Source organism: Rhopalosiphum padi, chromosome 2 (genome assembly GCF_020882245.1).
Source record: "Rhopalosiphum padi isolate XX-2018 chromosome 2, ASM2088224v1, whole genome shotgun sequence".
Taxonomy (NCBI): domain Eukaryota; kingdom Metazoa; phylum Arthropoda; class Insecta; order Hemiptera; family Aphididae; genus Rhopalosiphum; species Rhopalosiphum padi.
Window position 1 is genome coordinate 59,234,958 of NC_083598.1, and position 17,308 is coordinate 59,252,265.

Sequence of the window (17,308 nt, forward strand, 5' to 3'; positions counted from 1 at the left end):
TTTGCTTATTTTATTTTATTTTCATAAAATAGCTATCTAACTAAATTAATTTTATGTTTTATTTTTATTAACAAAATAAAAACGCAAGTAGAGTGATTTTTGCACTGCAAAAAACATTTACCTATGTAAAGTAGTTGGAATAAACTATGAACCTAAAACACGTTCTAGAAATCGCTCTACATACATTACGCACGTAGGTACCACTTATTCGGGTTACCGAATAAAATTATAATAATATGTATTTGCGTATTGGGTTTACAGAATTCGTCACGGTGCAGACTTTGGTATACCTACGTATACATTATATAAATCCACGTTCAACAAATCGATCGATGTTCAATATAATATATACAGTGAATAAGTATACGTTAACGGTAATTGTATTTAAATTATAAAAAGTAGATGTGTATAATGGGTAAGAGCAGACGAAAATTGTAAAGTACTGGCTAAAGGTACCTAGAGATCGAATGTCTAAAATATGAAACCATTAGAATTTCCAAATATTATCCCGTAATTAATTATTATACTAAACCGTATTACATTGTGTTGTGCCTTTAATATGTATAAATTAAGTTAGGGTTCAGGTATAATATGTATTACCACTGTTATAATAAATAAACATTATTAGTATGTAAAACCTAGTTGAGAAAACAATTATAGTGATCAAATTTGTAATTCAGTCCTCAGTCAGTAAATATTAGTAGGCCAATAACAATTATGTACATCAACATAGTAAAATAGATTAAGCTATGATATACAAGGAATAAGAAAACACGGAAAGTGGTTCTTCGGCGATCATCGCTTGATACGTTCACTGTATAGAACGCCATCATGGTGTCAATAAAGTAAGTGCTAATATTTTAATTGTTTGTGTTTTTAAAGGTATACTTATGTTAAAAGTAATTGACGTATGCCACAATATTATTGTGGTAGTAGAAACGATGTGTGTATATTTCATTTACTATCGTGTAACATTATTTTAAGTTAAGTAAAAGATATACCTACTGCTCGTATCGAATTAAAAAAATATATGTATAATTCTTTATTTTTTTGATTTATTTAACAATTTATGTTAATTTGATTTTAATCTTTATCATAAATTAACTAGTATTCTGATACAATATTCTTTTAAACTATAATTAACCATCTAGCAAATAAAGCGCATAATTTTATAATAATAGATTGTTTTGGATTAACTATTTATCCTTTGAATTTTAGAAACATACGTTTTAAATTATTCAAGAAAAATCATATCTTAAATCGCACTATTTTAAATACTTATGAAAATTAGTTTAAAATTAAAATAGAATTATTCATAATAGGAATCACTATTATATTATACAATACTTCGTCATTGTAGCATTGTCTAAATTTAAATTCAAAACCTATTTGTTAAACATTACACAGTATTGTATATACTTACACTGCCGGATAGTCCTCAGGATATGGAATGGTAAATCCGTCCGGAGAAATTCTTGATGATTTCCCAGCCCAAAAATAAGCAGCTGCAATATAAATAAAACACATATATTAAAATGTACGTAAAAATGTTTTTTTTTTTTTTTTAATAAACAAAAACTAATGTTTGGTAAATTGCATATTGTTGTACTTTAATATTAATTTTTGTCATAATAAATTAATTCTAATAATTTAATTTATTTACAAATTATGACACAATATGCTTATATTATGATTAATATTACATGGTATACATAACACAAACCATTACAAATATTGCATTTCTCTAAACTGTTTTAATTATGTGAACATGATAAATTGCATAAATTATTAAGGAACTGACTAAATAGTAGTTTACAGTTATCATTTTTTTTATATTTTTTAAACACTTAATATTATTACTAATTAAAGTTAACGATTAATCAATATTTTAAGAGCTTTTTTAATATTCAACAGGCTTAATATGAAAGTTTAAAAAAAGTATAATTTAATCGAATTTGAATATACCAAATAATATTCATTTATTATAGCCCATAAAATATTAAAATATAGTTAATGAAATTACAATATAGAATTTTCCATTCTCTACTGTTCAAATGTATGTAGCTAAGTACTCGTATACGATGTTCCTATATGAATAACATTCTTTTGAAATTAAATTTTTAAATATTTTTAATAATTTTAAAATAATTCTCAGAAAAATGGTTTTATTTGGAATAAAAAAATAATAGACAATAATTAATAGTTAAATAAATAAATAAATATTTGTTTGCAATTACTAAATAATCAAAAAAAAAAAATGTATTTTCAAAATTATTAAATTATTGATATTATTTAAGATAATGAGTGTTTTGTGTTAAAATAATCACTGTATATTATATGTATATACACTGAATCAAAAATATACAACTTGAAGATAGACGGTGCTCATCCACTTTCACCAGCTAATGAGCAAAATGTGAATGTATATGTACACCAATAAGTCAACAAGTGACGATAGCGGCGTATTGTCGGGAAAAAATAATGAATGAATGCTCGCACAATAGAAGGGTTGAACCTTTCCATTCACGCAAATAGATCGATCGATAATCATCGTTGTACATAATATATATTATTACTACATGTATATATCTACGATTAGTTATGACCACGGCAACGAGTTTTATAGTTATACAGAATAATTCATAAGTCTCTTCACTCGAATAAAAATTAGTTTAATGATTGATATAGTATCAATAAATTGCAAAAACAACATATTATATACCATTGTAAGTATAATATGATTGAGTGTATTGCAGAGTTGTACGAATTCATTCTAATGATAAAGAAACTACCGTAAGTTAGTATCGAGATGAAACACAAATCAATAAACAAATAACGTATTTGAGTACCGTTAGTATAGGTGTGTAATGGATGACTATCATTGGGATCATATTGAACGCATATATTTGAAACATACTGTATTAAACCTTAACCGTTTTAAAAATATTTTTTACTTCACTCCGTCGTCGTTATTACTTTTAAAATAAATATGAATTTTTGAAATGGAAGAAGACTTCGCAATCACCTTTTATTTTACGTGTATATTGTTAATCTATTATTTTAGTTTAAAGTCAAGGATAAAATAATATGATAGTATGTGGATACCGGATAGTAATAATAATTTACGAAATACAACTGCTTACCAGGTATCGAAAACAACTAAACATATTTCGAGTATTGCAAAACACGTTGACATGCATATTTTAATACACACACTAGTTTCACGATCAATATATATATGCCAAGTTGATTAAAAATCAGTTATTATAATATTCAATTCAAACATAAACATTATAACATAATATATGAAGTGGTTTGATAATCAAATTTCAGACTACAATTAATTCCTATAAACACGCCACACGCTTATTATTATAAAATTAATCGTATATGTATGCAACAGACACGAACACCAATTTGAATAAAACCTCGGTCTAACATGCGTCATACGCTCAATATAATGTTATTATTGTATTTGTATTTTGTAGTTTTTTTTTTAAATGTATTAATATACGCATCAACGGCCAGTTTATCAACGTTTTCTTAATCTAAGGTGTTACAATTAAAGTTTTTAGATTAATGTTGGCGCAATAGCTATATTATATAAAATAAGTGGTGCAAGTATAGTAAATAATAGTAGTTTAAATTAAATCGCATAATTTTGATAGATGTCAACACGTTGTGATCAGAGTAATAGTTTCTGGAGTAGGTGCAAGAAATTCGCAAAAATTCTATGAGTATTGAGCTCCATTTTGGAATCTTAGATATTGCGAAATTCAGTGAAAATATGCTTTATTGTATCTGCTGTAAGCGTGTAGCGCATAAGTCACAGATTTTGATTTTGTTCAGCCATTACCCGGCGATACCTTCTGGGCACCAGGTGATTGCGTGTTAGATTGGCGTACCCAGTTCTAAATCTGTTTGTTATTGCCTATTGTCTACGTGAGAGCGATTTGTTGTGTTCCCAAAGAAGAGTGGTTGATTTTATTTCTTTAAGTTTGTGTTTATCGAGTAGACTCCGTTTTTTCTGGCATAATTGATGTGGGTTTTTGTTTATAAGTGGTTTTTTGTTTGGATATGTTATGATATTTCATAAAAATGTATAGATTCTTTGGTTACCTATTTAGGTATATCACCTGCTATTTCATTACCACTAATATTATTGTGTCCAGATTCCCAGACAAATCTGATACCATCCCTTTTGTTTTAAGCAGTTTATTCCATATTTTTGTGGTTTTTATGGGGTTCTTTTTTGTAGGATTGCTTAAGTTTTTGAGCATGCTGAGGGAATCGATGTGTATGATTATGCATTGTTTCTCTAAGGAGGCATCCGATTCTGTGACTTTTAATAATGCTAAATATTATGCTGCACTCTGTACATATTGAGTTATATATTGGGATGCGATAAGATGTTTAGTTGTTTAGCTGGATTATTGCAATTACAGTTCATTCTGTAGTTTTGAAGCATCTACATATATTTCCGAATGGGGAAAAAAGTGTTTTTTTAAGTGATAAAATTGTATTTTATATGTATTAGTATTTTTATCACTTTTTTTTTTAATATGATAAGACAAAATAGATAAATTGATTAAGGGTACCCCATAGGGATTGTTCAAATTTTTAGTAGTTGATTAAATTTGTAAAACCAATATTGAGAGATGAGGCATTGGTAGCTGATCGACTGCTATGATTGTTATGGTTATTATTTTTACGTCGGTTGATTAAGTTTTTTATTATTGTACGAATTAAATTTTATAATACTATCATTATTTATTTATTCGTGTTAAGTACCTTCTACAATAAAAAAATAAGTTTTAAATATATAGTTATTATATTATAATAATATACATGCTAATATAACATTACGGTATCTTCTAAAATGTGCATTATACTATAAATAAATTCGATCAGAATTCAGGGTTGAACGGAAGAAAGGCCCACGTGTTCAAACAATATTATGTATTGCAGTACTTGAAATAAGCGTATTAAAAAATGGATAAGTTTTGTTTTTATTATAGAGATTCTCGCTAAACGGGCAATGCAATATTATGTATAAACAGAAAACACGATGGGGAAAAATCAATTTCGTCGGCGCTCGCACAATTCAAATATGTATTTTAATATATTCATAATAATAATAATAATAATAATAATACCTATTTGTATTTTAAAATAATATATATTAAACACCACATTGGCGATTAACTTTGATTTTTGGCTTTGTTTTATTCACTCTAAATTAACTTTTAGCACATATCTAGACGTCATTTATTATACTAATCAATCATGCTCAGTGCTCACCGCCAATTTTTCCTTTAAATATACATTTATTCAAATTTTGAAGTGCTTATATTTAAAAACTATATTCTATGATTCTTAGATTATTTTACACCATTTAAGGAGCGTTCTGTGGCTATAAATACTTATTTTTAAAGTACATGTATTAACGATAATAACCTTTGGGCCATGATAAGTTGTAATAAGTTTAAAAGATATAAGTACTCTAATGATATTAGAATATTATAATACTATTATAGTAATTAAGATTTATATGTATATTAACATTATAAATAGTTTGTAAATATGGAGATTATAATTAGTAATGTAAAATTATTATTGAGGACTATATTTTTAGTAGATTAAGTTTAATAATTCAGAAATTCTTCATTGTTCGAAATTTGATTTAAATACATCTATATTTTCAAAAACATCGTTTCTTAATGATTTTTAGTGAAAAATGGTGGTTTTAATTTTATGCAAAGCAGTTTTTAAAGTTACAAGACAATAATATATTTAAATAGTGTAGAAATCAAAATAATTTAAAATGTGAACTTTAAGTACCTATACTTAAAAATTCTTAAATTTGAATATATGAATTATTAAAGAGTAAAAGGGTAGTGAACACACTTGGTAGATAATTCAGTAAATTATGTACATATACCTTTACATTAAAATATAGTTGAGTGTCTAATACAGTGAATAATGATCGGCTAAACATAATTTGATGCGAATCATAAGTTTACATATTTAAACTTTAATCAATTTATATCATATTTCTATATACTTACTTGGGCCAATACCATCATAGAAGAATTCCCGGACGAATAGCGTGTTTTCATCTACTGCGTACACAGTTCCACGGACCCCATGAGCGAAGCCCTTAAAGGACCCAATGTATCTTCCGTAATTGTCGTCCGACACTCCTGCATCGCCTGAAACATCATTTATGTGTTATACGCATGAAATAAAAATGGAGCTGTTTTTGGGAGAAAAATGTATTTCAAATAAAGTTAAACGTATGAATTAATTTTTATTTATTATGAAAAATTGTTTATAAACTGAATCAATTGTATCCACTTTGTTGCAGATAATATGATATGTAAATAAAACCAGACCAAATAAATTATTGATCGGGAGTAAACGAGACGAATTTAGACGAAAGTCGATAATGTTTACTCTTGGTACATTTATATACATACGTATATAGCCATAATAAACTCAATAAACTCATATAGTTGAATGTATCGAAGTGGGAAGAAACTAATACATTATGAATCATAAATGTATGATATACATGTAACTGTCTGTAAATTTATTTTTATTAGACATTATCACATATTATATTATACGTATACATGATTTTCATAATATGTACGTGTGAAATTCGTATTATACTCATAGCATAATATTTTTTCTTATATCTGCGTGACTACTGACTATACTAACCATGCTTACACACAAATTTATGTGACATACAATATCTGCAGAAGTATATTAAATCAAAAATTCATTGTTTTCCAATAAATAGCAAAACATTATAGTATTATACTGTTGAAACTCGAAGTATTGCTTATTAATAATATTATAATATTAATAACCATTTGTTTGATTTTACATAACAAATATAACGTAAGTATGGTGTACGCGATTATATATAATAATATTTAATATCTATAACAATAATTTCATTGTATTATATGAAATAAAAACCTTTATATAAAAACTATAATTTTTGTGAATAGAAATGTTTAATCCGTATAATGTCGTCCATACGATTTTCCCGTATTATACCGTATATTTATCATTTATACTGAGTAATTGCATGAACCAGATTATAAGTTATATTTAACCATAGTATGTCTATATTGCGTATATAATCATCGTGAAAAAAATAGTATAAAATAGACTTTACATTTAACATTAATTGATGTTTTACTATAGATAATACACTGATGCACGTGCGCAATACATAGTTGTAATAATAAGTGTGTATTATTATGCGGACACGGCAGTATAATAAAATCGATCGTATCTGTTGTCATAAATGTGGTGATATAAACATATTTATATAAAAAAAATATTTTACAACAATTACGGCGTTTAGTATAATTTATTCCATAATCACGCATGTGTAAAGGTCTTATGGTTTTTTTTCGGTTATGCACGAACGACGACCGTCATCATGCTATTAGTACATAATATCATATCATGTGATGGATGCATGACAACTATATGGACCAGGGTGGACAGTCATTATATGAAAACCAAGCTAAGGCTGAATAAGGGAAAGTTTTACCAAAATTCTGTCATCGGGATAAACAATTAACAAAAAAATAAATAAGAAGAAAAAATTAACTTCACTTTTCATACTATATTTTATTATCATTTGATATTTTAAATATTTATAATTTTATAATAACAATTATAATAATACATAAAAGTCGCTAGCTATCATTGTGAGGAATATTTTTTATGTTTTATTTATCCAAGTTATAGGCTCAGTGAGATCTCTGCGCCTCAAAGGACAGATAACAGATATTACTCGAGAGTCGAGGGAAATATTATACTTGAACTCTGAGGGAAACTTCGTAAACATAATTCGATGCGTCTATAAGCCAGAATAAATATTATGTACAACCAAATCAAAGTCACTATACGGTTTTGTACATTATCATACAGTCGACGAACCTTATATAATATACCTACCGATAAAACAATCTGACGTTTCATTGTCATCGGAGGTGGGCCGATTCATTTATTTGATGAATACAATGCAGTATATTATATTATTATTAAATGCCAACGAACGTTCCCTCGGAATAGAGATTTGACGGATAACACTCTCGAAAAAACAAAACCGACCACGCTGTAGGCTAGCAGACGCTGAAGTATGAGCTCGCTACAACGGGGTTTGAAATACACACACTCGCGCGCACGCCCGCGTACATGCACATATATATTATCGTCGTTTTCAATTTGCTAATGAGTCGAATATTATTTCGACGGAGAGATATTATTATATGCGTGTATACACACACCACCGGAGTAAAGGGTTGTTGCCGACGACGAAAGGGGGAGGGTCGGCCGCTGACAGGCGCGTGCGCGCGTGCGGGGTCGTCCGGCGTCGCGCTAGCCCAGCAGCTGCAGGTTCCGCGTCGCGTCTTCATTACTCAACGCCGGTCGCACGGCAGCAGTCACATCGTTCGTCGTCGGATATAATACATTATTATAGTATGTCTATATATACAGGTAAAACTTCACCCTCTCTCTGCCGCCGTAACGGAGCACCGGTGTAAATCACCTGCGAACAAGACTCTCGAGAAGTCTCATCGATTACGACGACGACGACAGCAGTGGCACCCACTATATTGTTATTATTATTATTACTGCTATAAGCTCCTTCAATCTCCTCTGACAATCGTCTCGTCGCTGTCATTATTGCCATCGTCGTTTGCAAATATATACTGTAATGAAAGTAAATCTATCCCTTTTCCTAGGCCTCGGCCCGCCGCTCTTTTGCGGCCCTCATCCGGCCCCGTCATTGGTACAAAGCCCCCGACGACCCGTCAACTGATTGTCGCACTCGCGTCATTAACTGTCTTATAACGCTCTCGTTTTCTCAGTCGATTTTAGTGTGAAGTGCCCGAGACATTTTAATCGAGTTTAACAACGAGGCGTTACATTATTTTACATACCCCAAAAAAATCACATCATATAATATATTTTACACATTCGTATCGATATAAAATATGTACCAGGCACTTATGTATAAAAATCTTACCAATATATGATTTTTAACTAAAATAAAACATCACATTTATCGAATATTCACATCTGAAAGTTTAATCTAATTTAGATTATTTTAACGAATAGAGAGTCATGTTTAGGAACTAGGAGATCTCACTGATTGGTTATATTCACATGTTTTACTCTGTTTATTAAATGTTTTGCTAGATAGACAATAAACAAGTTTTATAACTTTACGATTACAATATCAAACGTTTTTAATGCATACTTAGAGATTTTTTAATTTTAAGAACATAATATTATATAAATTTATATTTTTGTCAATTTTTTAAAATATTTTTTTTTTATTTTTACAAGAAAATATACAATCTATATTATGATATGGACATAATAAGTATAATGTGCTATAAGATAGAAAGAGAAAAAAAATAATAGAGCATGAAGTACATAATTTCGAATTTTCAATCGAATTTTGAACAAATAATTTATTAGTTTTAATTTTAAATACTTATAAACTATATAAACTATACTTGTTCAAAAATTGATTATTATATATATATATATATATATATACTAAATAATATTCTGCTTGGAAATATGAAATTAAAAATATAATATGTTATCATTCTAACAAGTAAGAACAGAAAGAATAACTTATTTCTTTCCAAATAAGATTTTTTTTTTTTTTGACAAAATTATTTAAAAGAAATATTTTGAGAAACATTAATGTTTTCTGAAATAATGAGGGTCTTACGTTAAATTATAGATCCTCCATATATTATATTCAGTTATTCATGTTTTTTTTTAAATACTACATTTTTGCGAATAAAATATCGTAGAAACGAGAAGATGTTTTCGTCGACAACTCGTGTCCGTTGACAAATTGCATTTCTTCTGGGAAACCGCTGCCATTATTAATTACGTTACCCTTGCGATGTGATTATTATGTACACCGAAACAATACACAGACAATACTATGAAACGACCGTTTCATAACAATGCAGACGAGATTTACTTTACGAACACACAATTAGTTGTTAATTAGTAATTACTAATAACGTGGTATACAATTATTATATGCAACCAACCGATATGAAAAAGCAAAAAATACATAAGTGGTGATTGGAAGAGTCGTTTAACCCTCCCCCATTCACACCCAAAAAAATGTATCAACGTTTGATAAGTATTATTTTATAACTTTTAACACAATATTGGTTTCTATTTTTATCTATTTTACCATGCGTCATTCTGAGTATACAAACATAAAAAACATTAATTATTTTTATACATTTTTAGTTTTTGCGTTTAAAGAAATACTACGTTCGTCTATTATTATAGGTATTTTATTATTTATTATGTGTTATGTATTAATAGTTTTGTGGTAGTGAAATAACTTTAAACAAATCAATAATATTTATGGCAAATAAAATAAATATATTTAAAACATTGATTGTAAAGGCGTGATGTGATTATAATATATTTTGTATTCGTTCATATAATTGAATAAGTTTTATTAAAAAAAAATTAAGCCCCCTCTCCTTGTATTAAATTTCTGCTTATAAATTAAAAATATTATATTCTTATTTACACGAACTGAATTAAGTATATTATATAGTACATTCCACGTATAGTTTTGATCTATTAAAATATTATATCACATGTGAATGCAGAGTCGGTGGAATACCATAATAATACATTATTATACTGGGTCCCATTGCGGATGTATATAATAATTTAACTGTTCTAAATTTGTATTCATATATTTTAAGTTATGCACTAATTAATACCGTTGTGCGTTGAAAATACAATTTTTAATTGAACGAAAACCATCCGCGTTCAAAATAATTCCATTGCGGTGTACTGTTTAGTATTAACTAGGTAGGTACCTTGATCTAACCAACCGCAAAATCGACTTGTGAATTTTTTGAGTTCTCTATAGTTTTAATTGCTTTTCGTATTTCACAAGAAGTTCTAGAGTAAGAATATTATAACAATGTAATAATGTTCGCTTTGATGGGGTATACTTAAAGAAACTTTCGTTCTGAAAAGTAGTCAAAATCAAAGAAAACGTTATTATATCATAATATAAATTTGGCGTAGTTATTTATATTTTTTTTACTCCGAATAATTATAATATTTAATATAATACACAAATTTATAATTATGAATAGAATATTTATTGTTTCAACAAACGCTTAGTATGTACATGTTTTGATACTCGACTGCTGAGGTTTCTGAGGTATAATAAAAAAATATGCATTTTATGAAATCAATAGTTTCCAATCACATAAAAACATAAGTATACGTGGTGATCATAATGAACATATTAATTTTTTAATACACTTGCCATTTCAGTACGCATAATATGTGATTTTTTGCTCCATTTCAAAATTCTTGAAATGTATTTATTTAATAAAAAAAAAAAAAAAACGATTTCTTATTATTTTAAGAAATTACTATATTAAAATTTTCTTTCAATTGTTAAATGAGAATTTAAAAATATTATTATTCATACTGTGCTGATTTCAGAGAAACAATAGGTTAGATTCAGAGTGGTATTGAGTTGATGGACATAAGGTTATATGAGATTTTTTACATAGTAGAAATCATCAGTTTAAGGAAGTTCAATTTAATATCATATTTTATGTTGTATGTAAAAACCTCCAAACTTCCATAGATTGTGTTTACACAATAATTTTTTTTAATATAGAAAACGACAAAATGTATTATAAAAAGTAGCTAACTGGCTAGCTAACTCAGCGACAATGAAGGCAGTTATTTGGACCGAACTCAATACAATAAGATCGTTTTCCGAATGCCGTAATGTATAATACTATTATATCGTCACGTTCAAATTCAAATTAATATAAACCACGTATTATTATCTTGTGCCGATGTGAGCCAAGCGAGACCGGACCGCTTTTTGTATTATTGATTCATGCGGTCGATTCGAAAACAAAGTTCACTCATTAAAAATAAAACCAAGAATAATTATATATGATGAAAAGTTTAAAGTTCCCCCTTTATTTATTAAAATGATAAATAAATTATTTCGTTCATCGTAAGTAGCTTATCGTTATACTTATATAAGTTTAATAAATTCAATTTAAATTTTTGTATTTAATAATCATAAAAAAATAGTCATTATTTGTATTTCAAATTTGAAATATTTAAAAATATTTCATCATAAGTTATTGGGATCTTATATTTTTTTTTTTTGATAAAAAATTCACAGATTTTATGGTATTTTCAATGTTCGATCATTTATACATTAATAATTTCATTAACAAGGAAGAAAATAGTTAGAAAACTATAATACCATATTGTATAGTTTATAATACCATATTATAATGGAATATATTCATAACTAGTTATGTTATGGTATGTGGGTATGTTTTAATTTCATTTAATAATATTTAATTTATTTTAGTGTAATATTATTAAGTCATTTTACAAATTATAAGTTAATAATCGACTAATTATCGAATAATTAACTAAAAATGATTGATGATAATAATGATATTACATTTTATAGATTATTCATCAAAATGGAAAAATAAATACATTTTATATAAAATTGCTGAAACTCAGATTAAAATAAAAATCAATTGAATTTAAAATGTTTAAAATTGTATATTTTGTGAAGTGTTTAAACACTACTTTTTAGTTTTACACTAGTCATTGCATTATAGAAATTTCATGTTTAATCGCAGAAAAAGGTTTGGATATAACACATAAATAGAAATATATATATATTATATAATATATTGTGTACATTGTTTATATTTTTGCATATCATTATTAATGCGCTCCGGTTGTTAAATTGTACAATATATCACGATAACGGACTATAGAAAAGATTGAATGTCACTATAGTACGTATATCGCTATATTATATATAATATAATATAATATAATATTTTTAATTGAGACATCAAGGCTGTGCTCAGCGTTTTTGAAAGGAGGGATGGTATAAATGTTTGACTATCCTTAAATCAAATTATAACAAAAATGTATAGACTTTTGAATTTACCTGTAGATGCTTGTAATTATAGTAATAATATATAATTAATCACGAATAAAGGGAATTTTTACATAATGTTTATATGTATTTATTTATAGGTAACATTTTGACGTAAACTCCCCCATGATATTCATTATTTTATTATTTATTTTATTGGTATCACTTATTAATAAACTTAACTTAACGAAAAATAAAAAAATCATACCAAAAAATAATGAATGAATAACATGAATTTTTATTTTAACAACAAATTATGAGAAATCAATAGACAAAAATAAGCTAAACTTAGGGATGAGAATATAATACCATCATTCTCTCAACGTGAGCACGCCACTGGAAGACATCAAAATTATCTCAATGTATAAACATTAAACATACGTCTTACGTAAATATATACACAAACATACGCAGAGATCTAAATATTAATAATAATAAAAAAAAAAACATAAACATATGAAATCCACAGAGACAGTATTTAGGTCATTCCGTCTGAGTCCTATCAACATTTTATATTGAGATAATCGAGCTGCAGAGCGGTTCAATTGATTTTATTATTATTGCCATCATTATTTTCACTATTATCAGCTATATTATGTACGTAAAATATAATGTTATATACCGTCAATAATATAACTGCGACAAGGTATTTGTTAAATATTTCGAAAATACTACGTGATATGAACATAATTATCTTATTGAAAAAGATACCCTAAGGAACAGTAAACCTTTTTATTGGGGTGAAATTATAAGTAAAAAAAAAACATTTTATTTTTATCATTGATAAACAAAATGTTATTAATTTATCGATATGGTGACATCATAAATATTTTTTACTTTGATCTTAATAAAAATCATGAAGGTATATTATATTCATATTATGAAACCTTTTTTTATTTTTCGAAAACAATCCTGGGGGAGATACAGTATCTGCCCACGTATATCACCATGAATTGATCACACACAATGACGATTATTATGTTACATAGTGTATGCTAGGTAGTCCAAGCTCCCATGCTGCGGTGGGGTTTCCTTAGATTGAAAAACCTTATAGTCAACATACCCTCTTGCTAATAGTTATCTTAATGGAAAATATTTATACGTGAATATACACGTAGTTATCATATTATAATACTTTGATTATGATTTATAGACCATATAAGTTATGCAAGATCGTAATAAGATCTATTACATTTAATTATGATGCTTCTTATGCAGGCACCAACTAAGAATTTTTGTTCGATCGAAGAAGGGGCTTACACGTTTACTTACTTCCTATTATACACAAATACATAATTACCACTTATTCAAATTTCATGACACCGAAAGTTGACACATTAATATTTATAATTTCTATCGTTGTCATCGAAGTCCCGAACCCTGATTATTACATTTACAACTTCATTAACTTAATTTAACAGTAATATGTAAGTTTGTACCTATATATATATTATTTGTGGTTAGCTCAATGTTATTGTTATTAGTAGTTTATTAAACATTATTGACAGGAATAATATGGTCAAATAGTATTATAACTATTAAATATTTATCGTTATGAATACTTAGTTTCATCTATTTACTCAATATAGTATGATCTAGAATCTAGACATAAGAAATATTTTATGAAATTAAATAATATTCTAAACAATATCCTACATAATTTAAGGGTACTTAACATAGTTTTAAAATTAAGTTTTTCCCGAACTATTTAACATTTGTATTAAATACTATTAACCCATATTAACCAGAATAATAATGGTCATGATCACACAAACGTTTGTTTACATTTTTTTATTCCAGTGTTTAAAACTCTGAATAGATGATACAGGTGATGAGCAACCTTGTTTAAAGGTGATAAAATACGCCTTCTACGATTAGTCGTGGACGAAGAGTAGTAGGTGTATCGGTACGCATATATTATATTATGCATATATAAATAGAAATATATATCATAAAATAGTTATGACATAGTATGGTATTAGTACCACGTACATATTATAATGTATTGAAGTTAACTACTTTAATAATACTACTACAAATACAACGCATTGACTTTTTGCACTGTATTTGCTATATACACTATGCTTGGACGAGAGTAGTATTGTACACTACGAAAACAAAAGGGCTCTGGATCGTCCCCAACTAAATGTTTTATAATGTACGTTCTTAGATTATATAATAAGAATATTATCTGTATATATTACGTTTTTAGACAACGACATTGTTCTGGACGTCCACCAAAAAAGTAAGAACACCAAAAAATATCGATAGTTTTTTACCATGATATTGCAATATAACTATTACTGTGCTCGATTTTAGAAGGATTTAAGATGGGAGTACCTCAAATAATTTTTCAGAATTACTTTAATTATTTTTTTCTAACTGTACATTTCTGAATTTTTATACATATTTATGAGATACCAGATATCATAATATACTTATCTATTGGTTATTTCATTAATGTGATGATCTAAAAAATATATACAGGCAACTAGCTAGTTGATCTATAAATATTGATCAAAACCGCTGTTCTATGAATCTACTGCTATTATATTATAATAAAATGTACTCTTTTCACATTTCAAGTTGTAATTTTTAAATATTTTTGATATAATGAAAAGTAGCATATTGGAATGTATGGAGCATAGCCCCTTATGGTTCAATAACGTATACAAAGTTATAGTGCCGCTCTTTTTTAATAGTAATGAGAGTTACTTTAATTTTATTTTATTTTCCAATTCAAGCTCACTTTATTATTTTCCGACGTCATCCAATTACCGCAATAAATATATTATTGTATAATATTTATAGTAGTATATAATATGATGCATCAATGTGGAAAATTGTATAGCAATGTATGTATCGTATTCATATCATCAAATCATGTTCCAATAACTAGACGTAGATAACAACTAATAATTATTCGTTTCGGTGAATGTACACGTGCATATAACACGGTCGTGTCTATTATTCTGGCGGTGGCAGCATCGTAATAGGTACATATTATTATTCTATTATGTTATATAACGGAATAGGGTTGCTGTGCGAGAAACTGACACACTACCTAATTGCGTGGTTACTCTAAGTATACTCATCACTATATAACTGTGCTATACTCTATTATTATCTATTATATAATATAAATATATTATTATCAACAGAACGTGTGTAACATTATGTCACATAGTTGCGTTGAAGACTCACGACGATATACATTTACACGTGTCGATCATAATAATAATATTATTATTTTTTTATTATCGTTTATTGATTGGCTTGTACGCTCACAATACCTATATAAAATCACATCGATTCGAATCGAGCTCCATTATTGATTGAAAGTAAACGTTAGTCCAGTTCACATGTAGGTACAAACCTATTATTTCATATTTGTAACAAATTTTAGAGCTAATATCTGCCTCTCCCCTTCCCCCCTTGATCTGCATTTTAATTTTTTTACCGTGAATTTAGTATTTACTCAATTGCTCAAATGGTTAACCAGATTTTTGAAATTTTTACTCTACCCGTTTGCCAAGAAAACGAAAACCTGATGAATGATCAGGAGCTTACATAAAATGTGTAATTACTATAATTATTCGATTATAAACTTCAGTTTTTTTTTTTTTGAAGTTAACGTGTGTTGGGGAGGGGGTTACGCATGTATTTTTAGACGCATCAGAACTTATTGAGTTGTTTGCTCTTAACGTATCGTAATATAAGTGTGCAATTTTGTTCGGCTGCAGCGTATGATGGGTTGCGGCGACCACCAGTCCCCCGGGGATCGTGACCTCCTTCGCACCTCCATGTCTCGTACGTCATCGTTATTATCGTTATTAGCGCATATTATACGTCTTATATATGTACTACAGTGGGTCGTTATCCGTCTCCCCTCAACTCTAGCGCACGTATATAACTGCATAATATAATATTATTTTATACGTAGTGGTCGTCATCGCGCCCTGTGGACCGTGTATATATATTATAATTGTAGGGGTCCGACACACCGACGACAACGATGATGGCAATACGATGACGACTGTGACGATAATAACGCGCGTTTATAACAATAATATAATATGATGCCGAGTCCGCGCTACGCATCGTTATCCCTTTTCCGAGATTACTACGAGACGAAATCTAATGCCTTCTGTCGGTTCTCCTATTCGTATTGTGTATTATTATTATTATTATTATACTATCATCATCACAGGCTTGCGTTATATTGTGCTGGGTATGTGTGTATGTAGAATGTATATGTTA

The 17,308-nt window shown here is 27.9% G+C and overlaps 1 protein-coding gene across 1 annotated transcript in view; it reads right to left on the reverse strand.

Moving 5' to 3' along the window:
- The window catches only part of LOC132919019 (protein Skeletor, isoforms B/C), an 85,220-nt gene that overhangs the window by 50,761 nt on the left and 17,151 nt on the right, over positions 1-17,308 (reverse strand). The window contains exons 3-4 of the mRNA XM_060980372.1: positions 6,069-6,212; positions 1,424-1,505 (exon numbers count right to left, since the gene is read on the reverse strand). Coding sequence (XP_060836355.1) covers positions 1,424-1,505; positions 6,069-6,212 — 226 coding nt within the window. The remainder of the gene's footprint in view (positions 1-1,423; positions 1,506-6,068; positions 6,213-17,308) is intronic.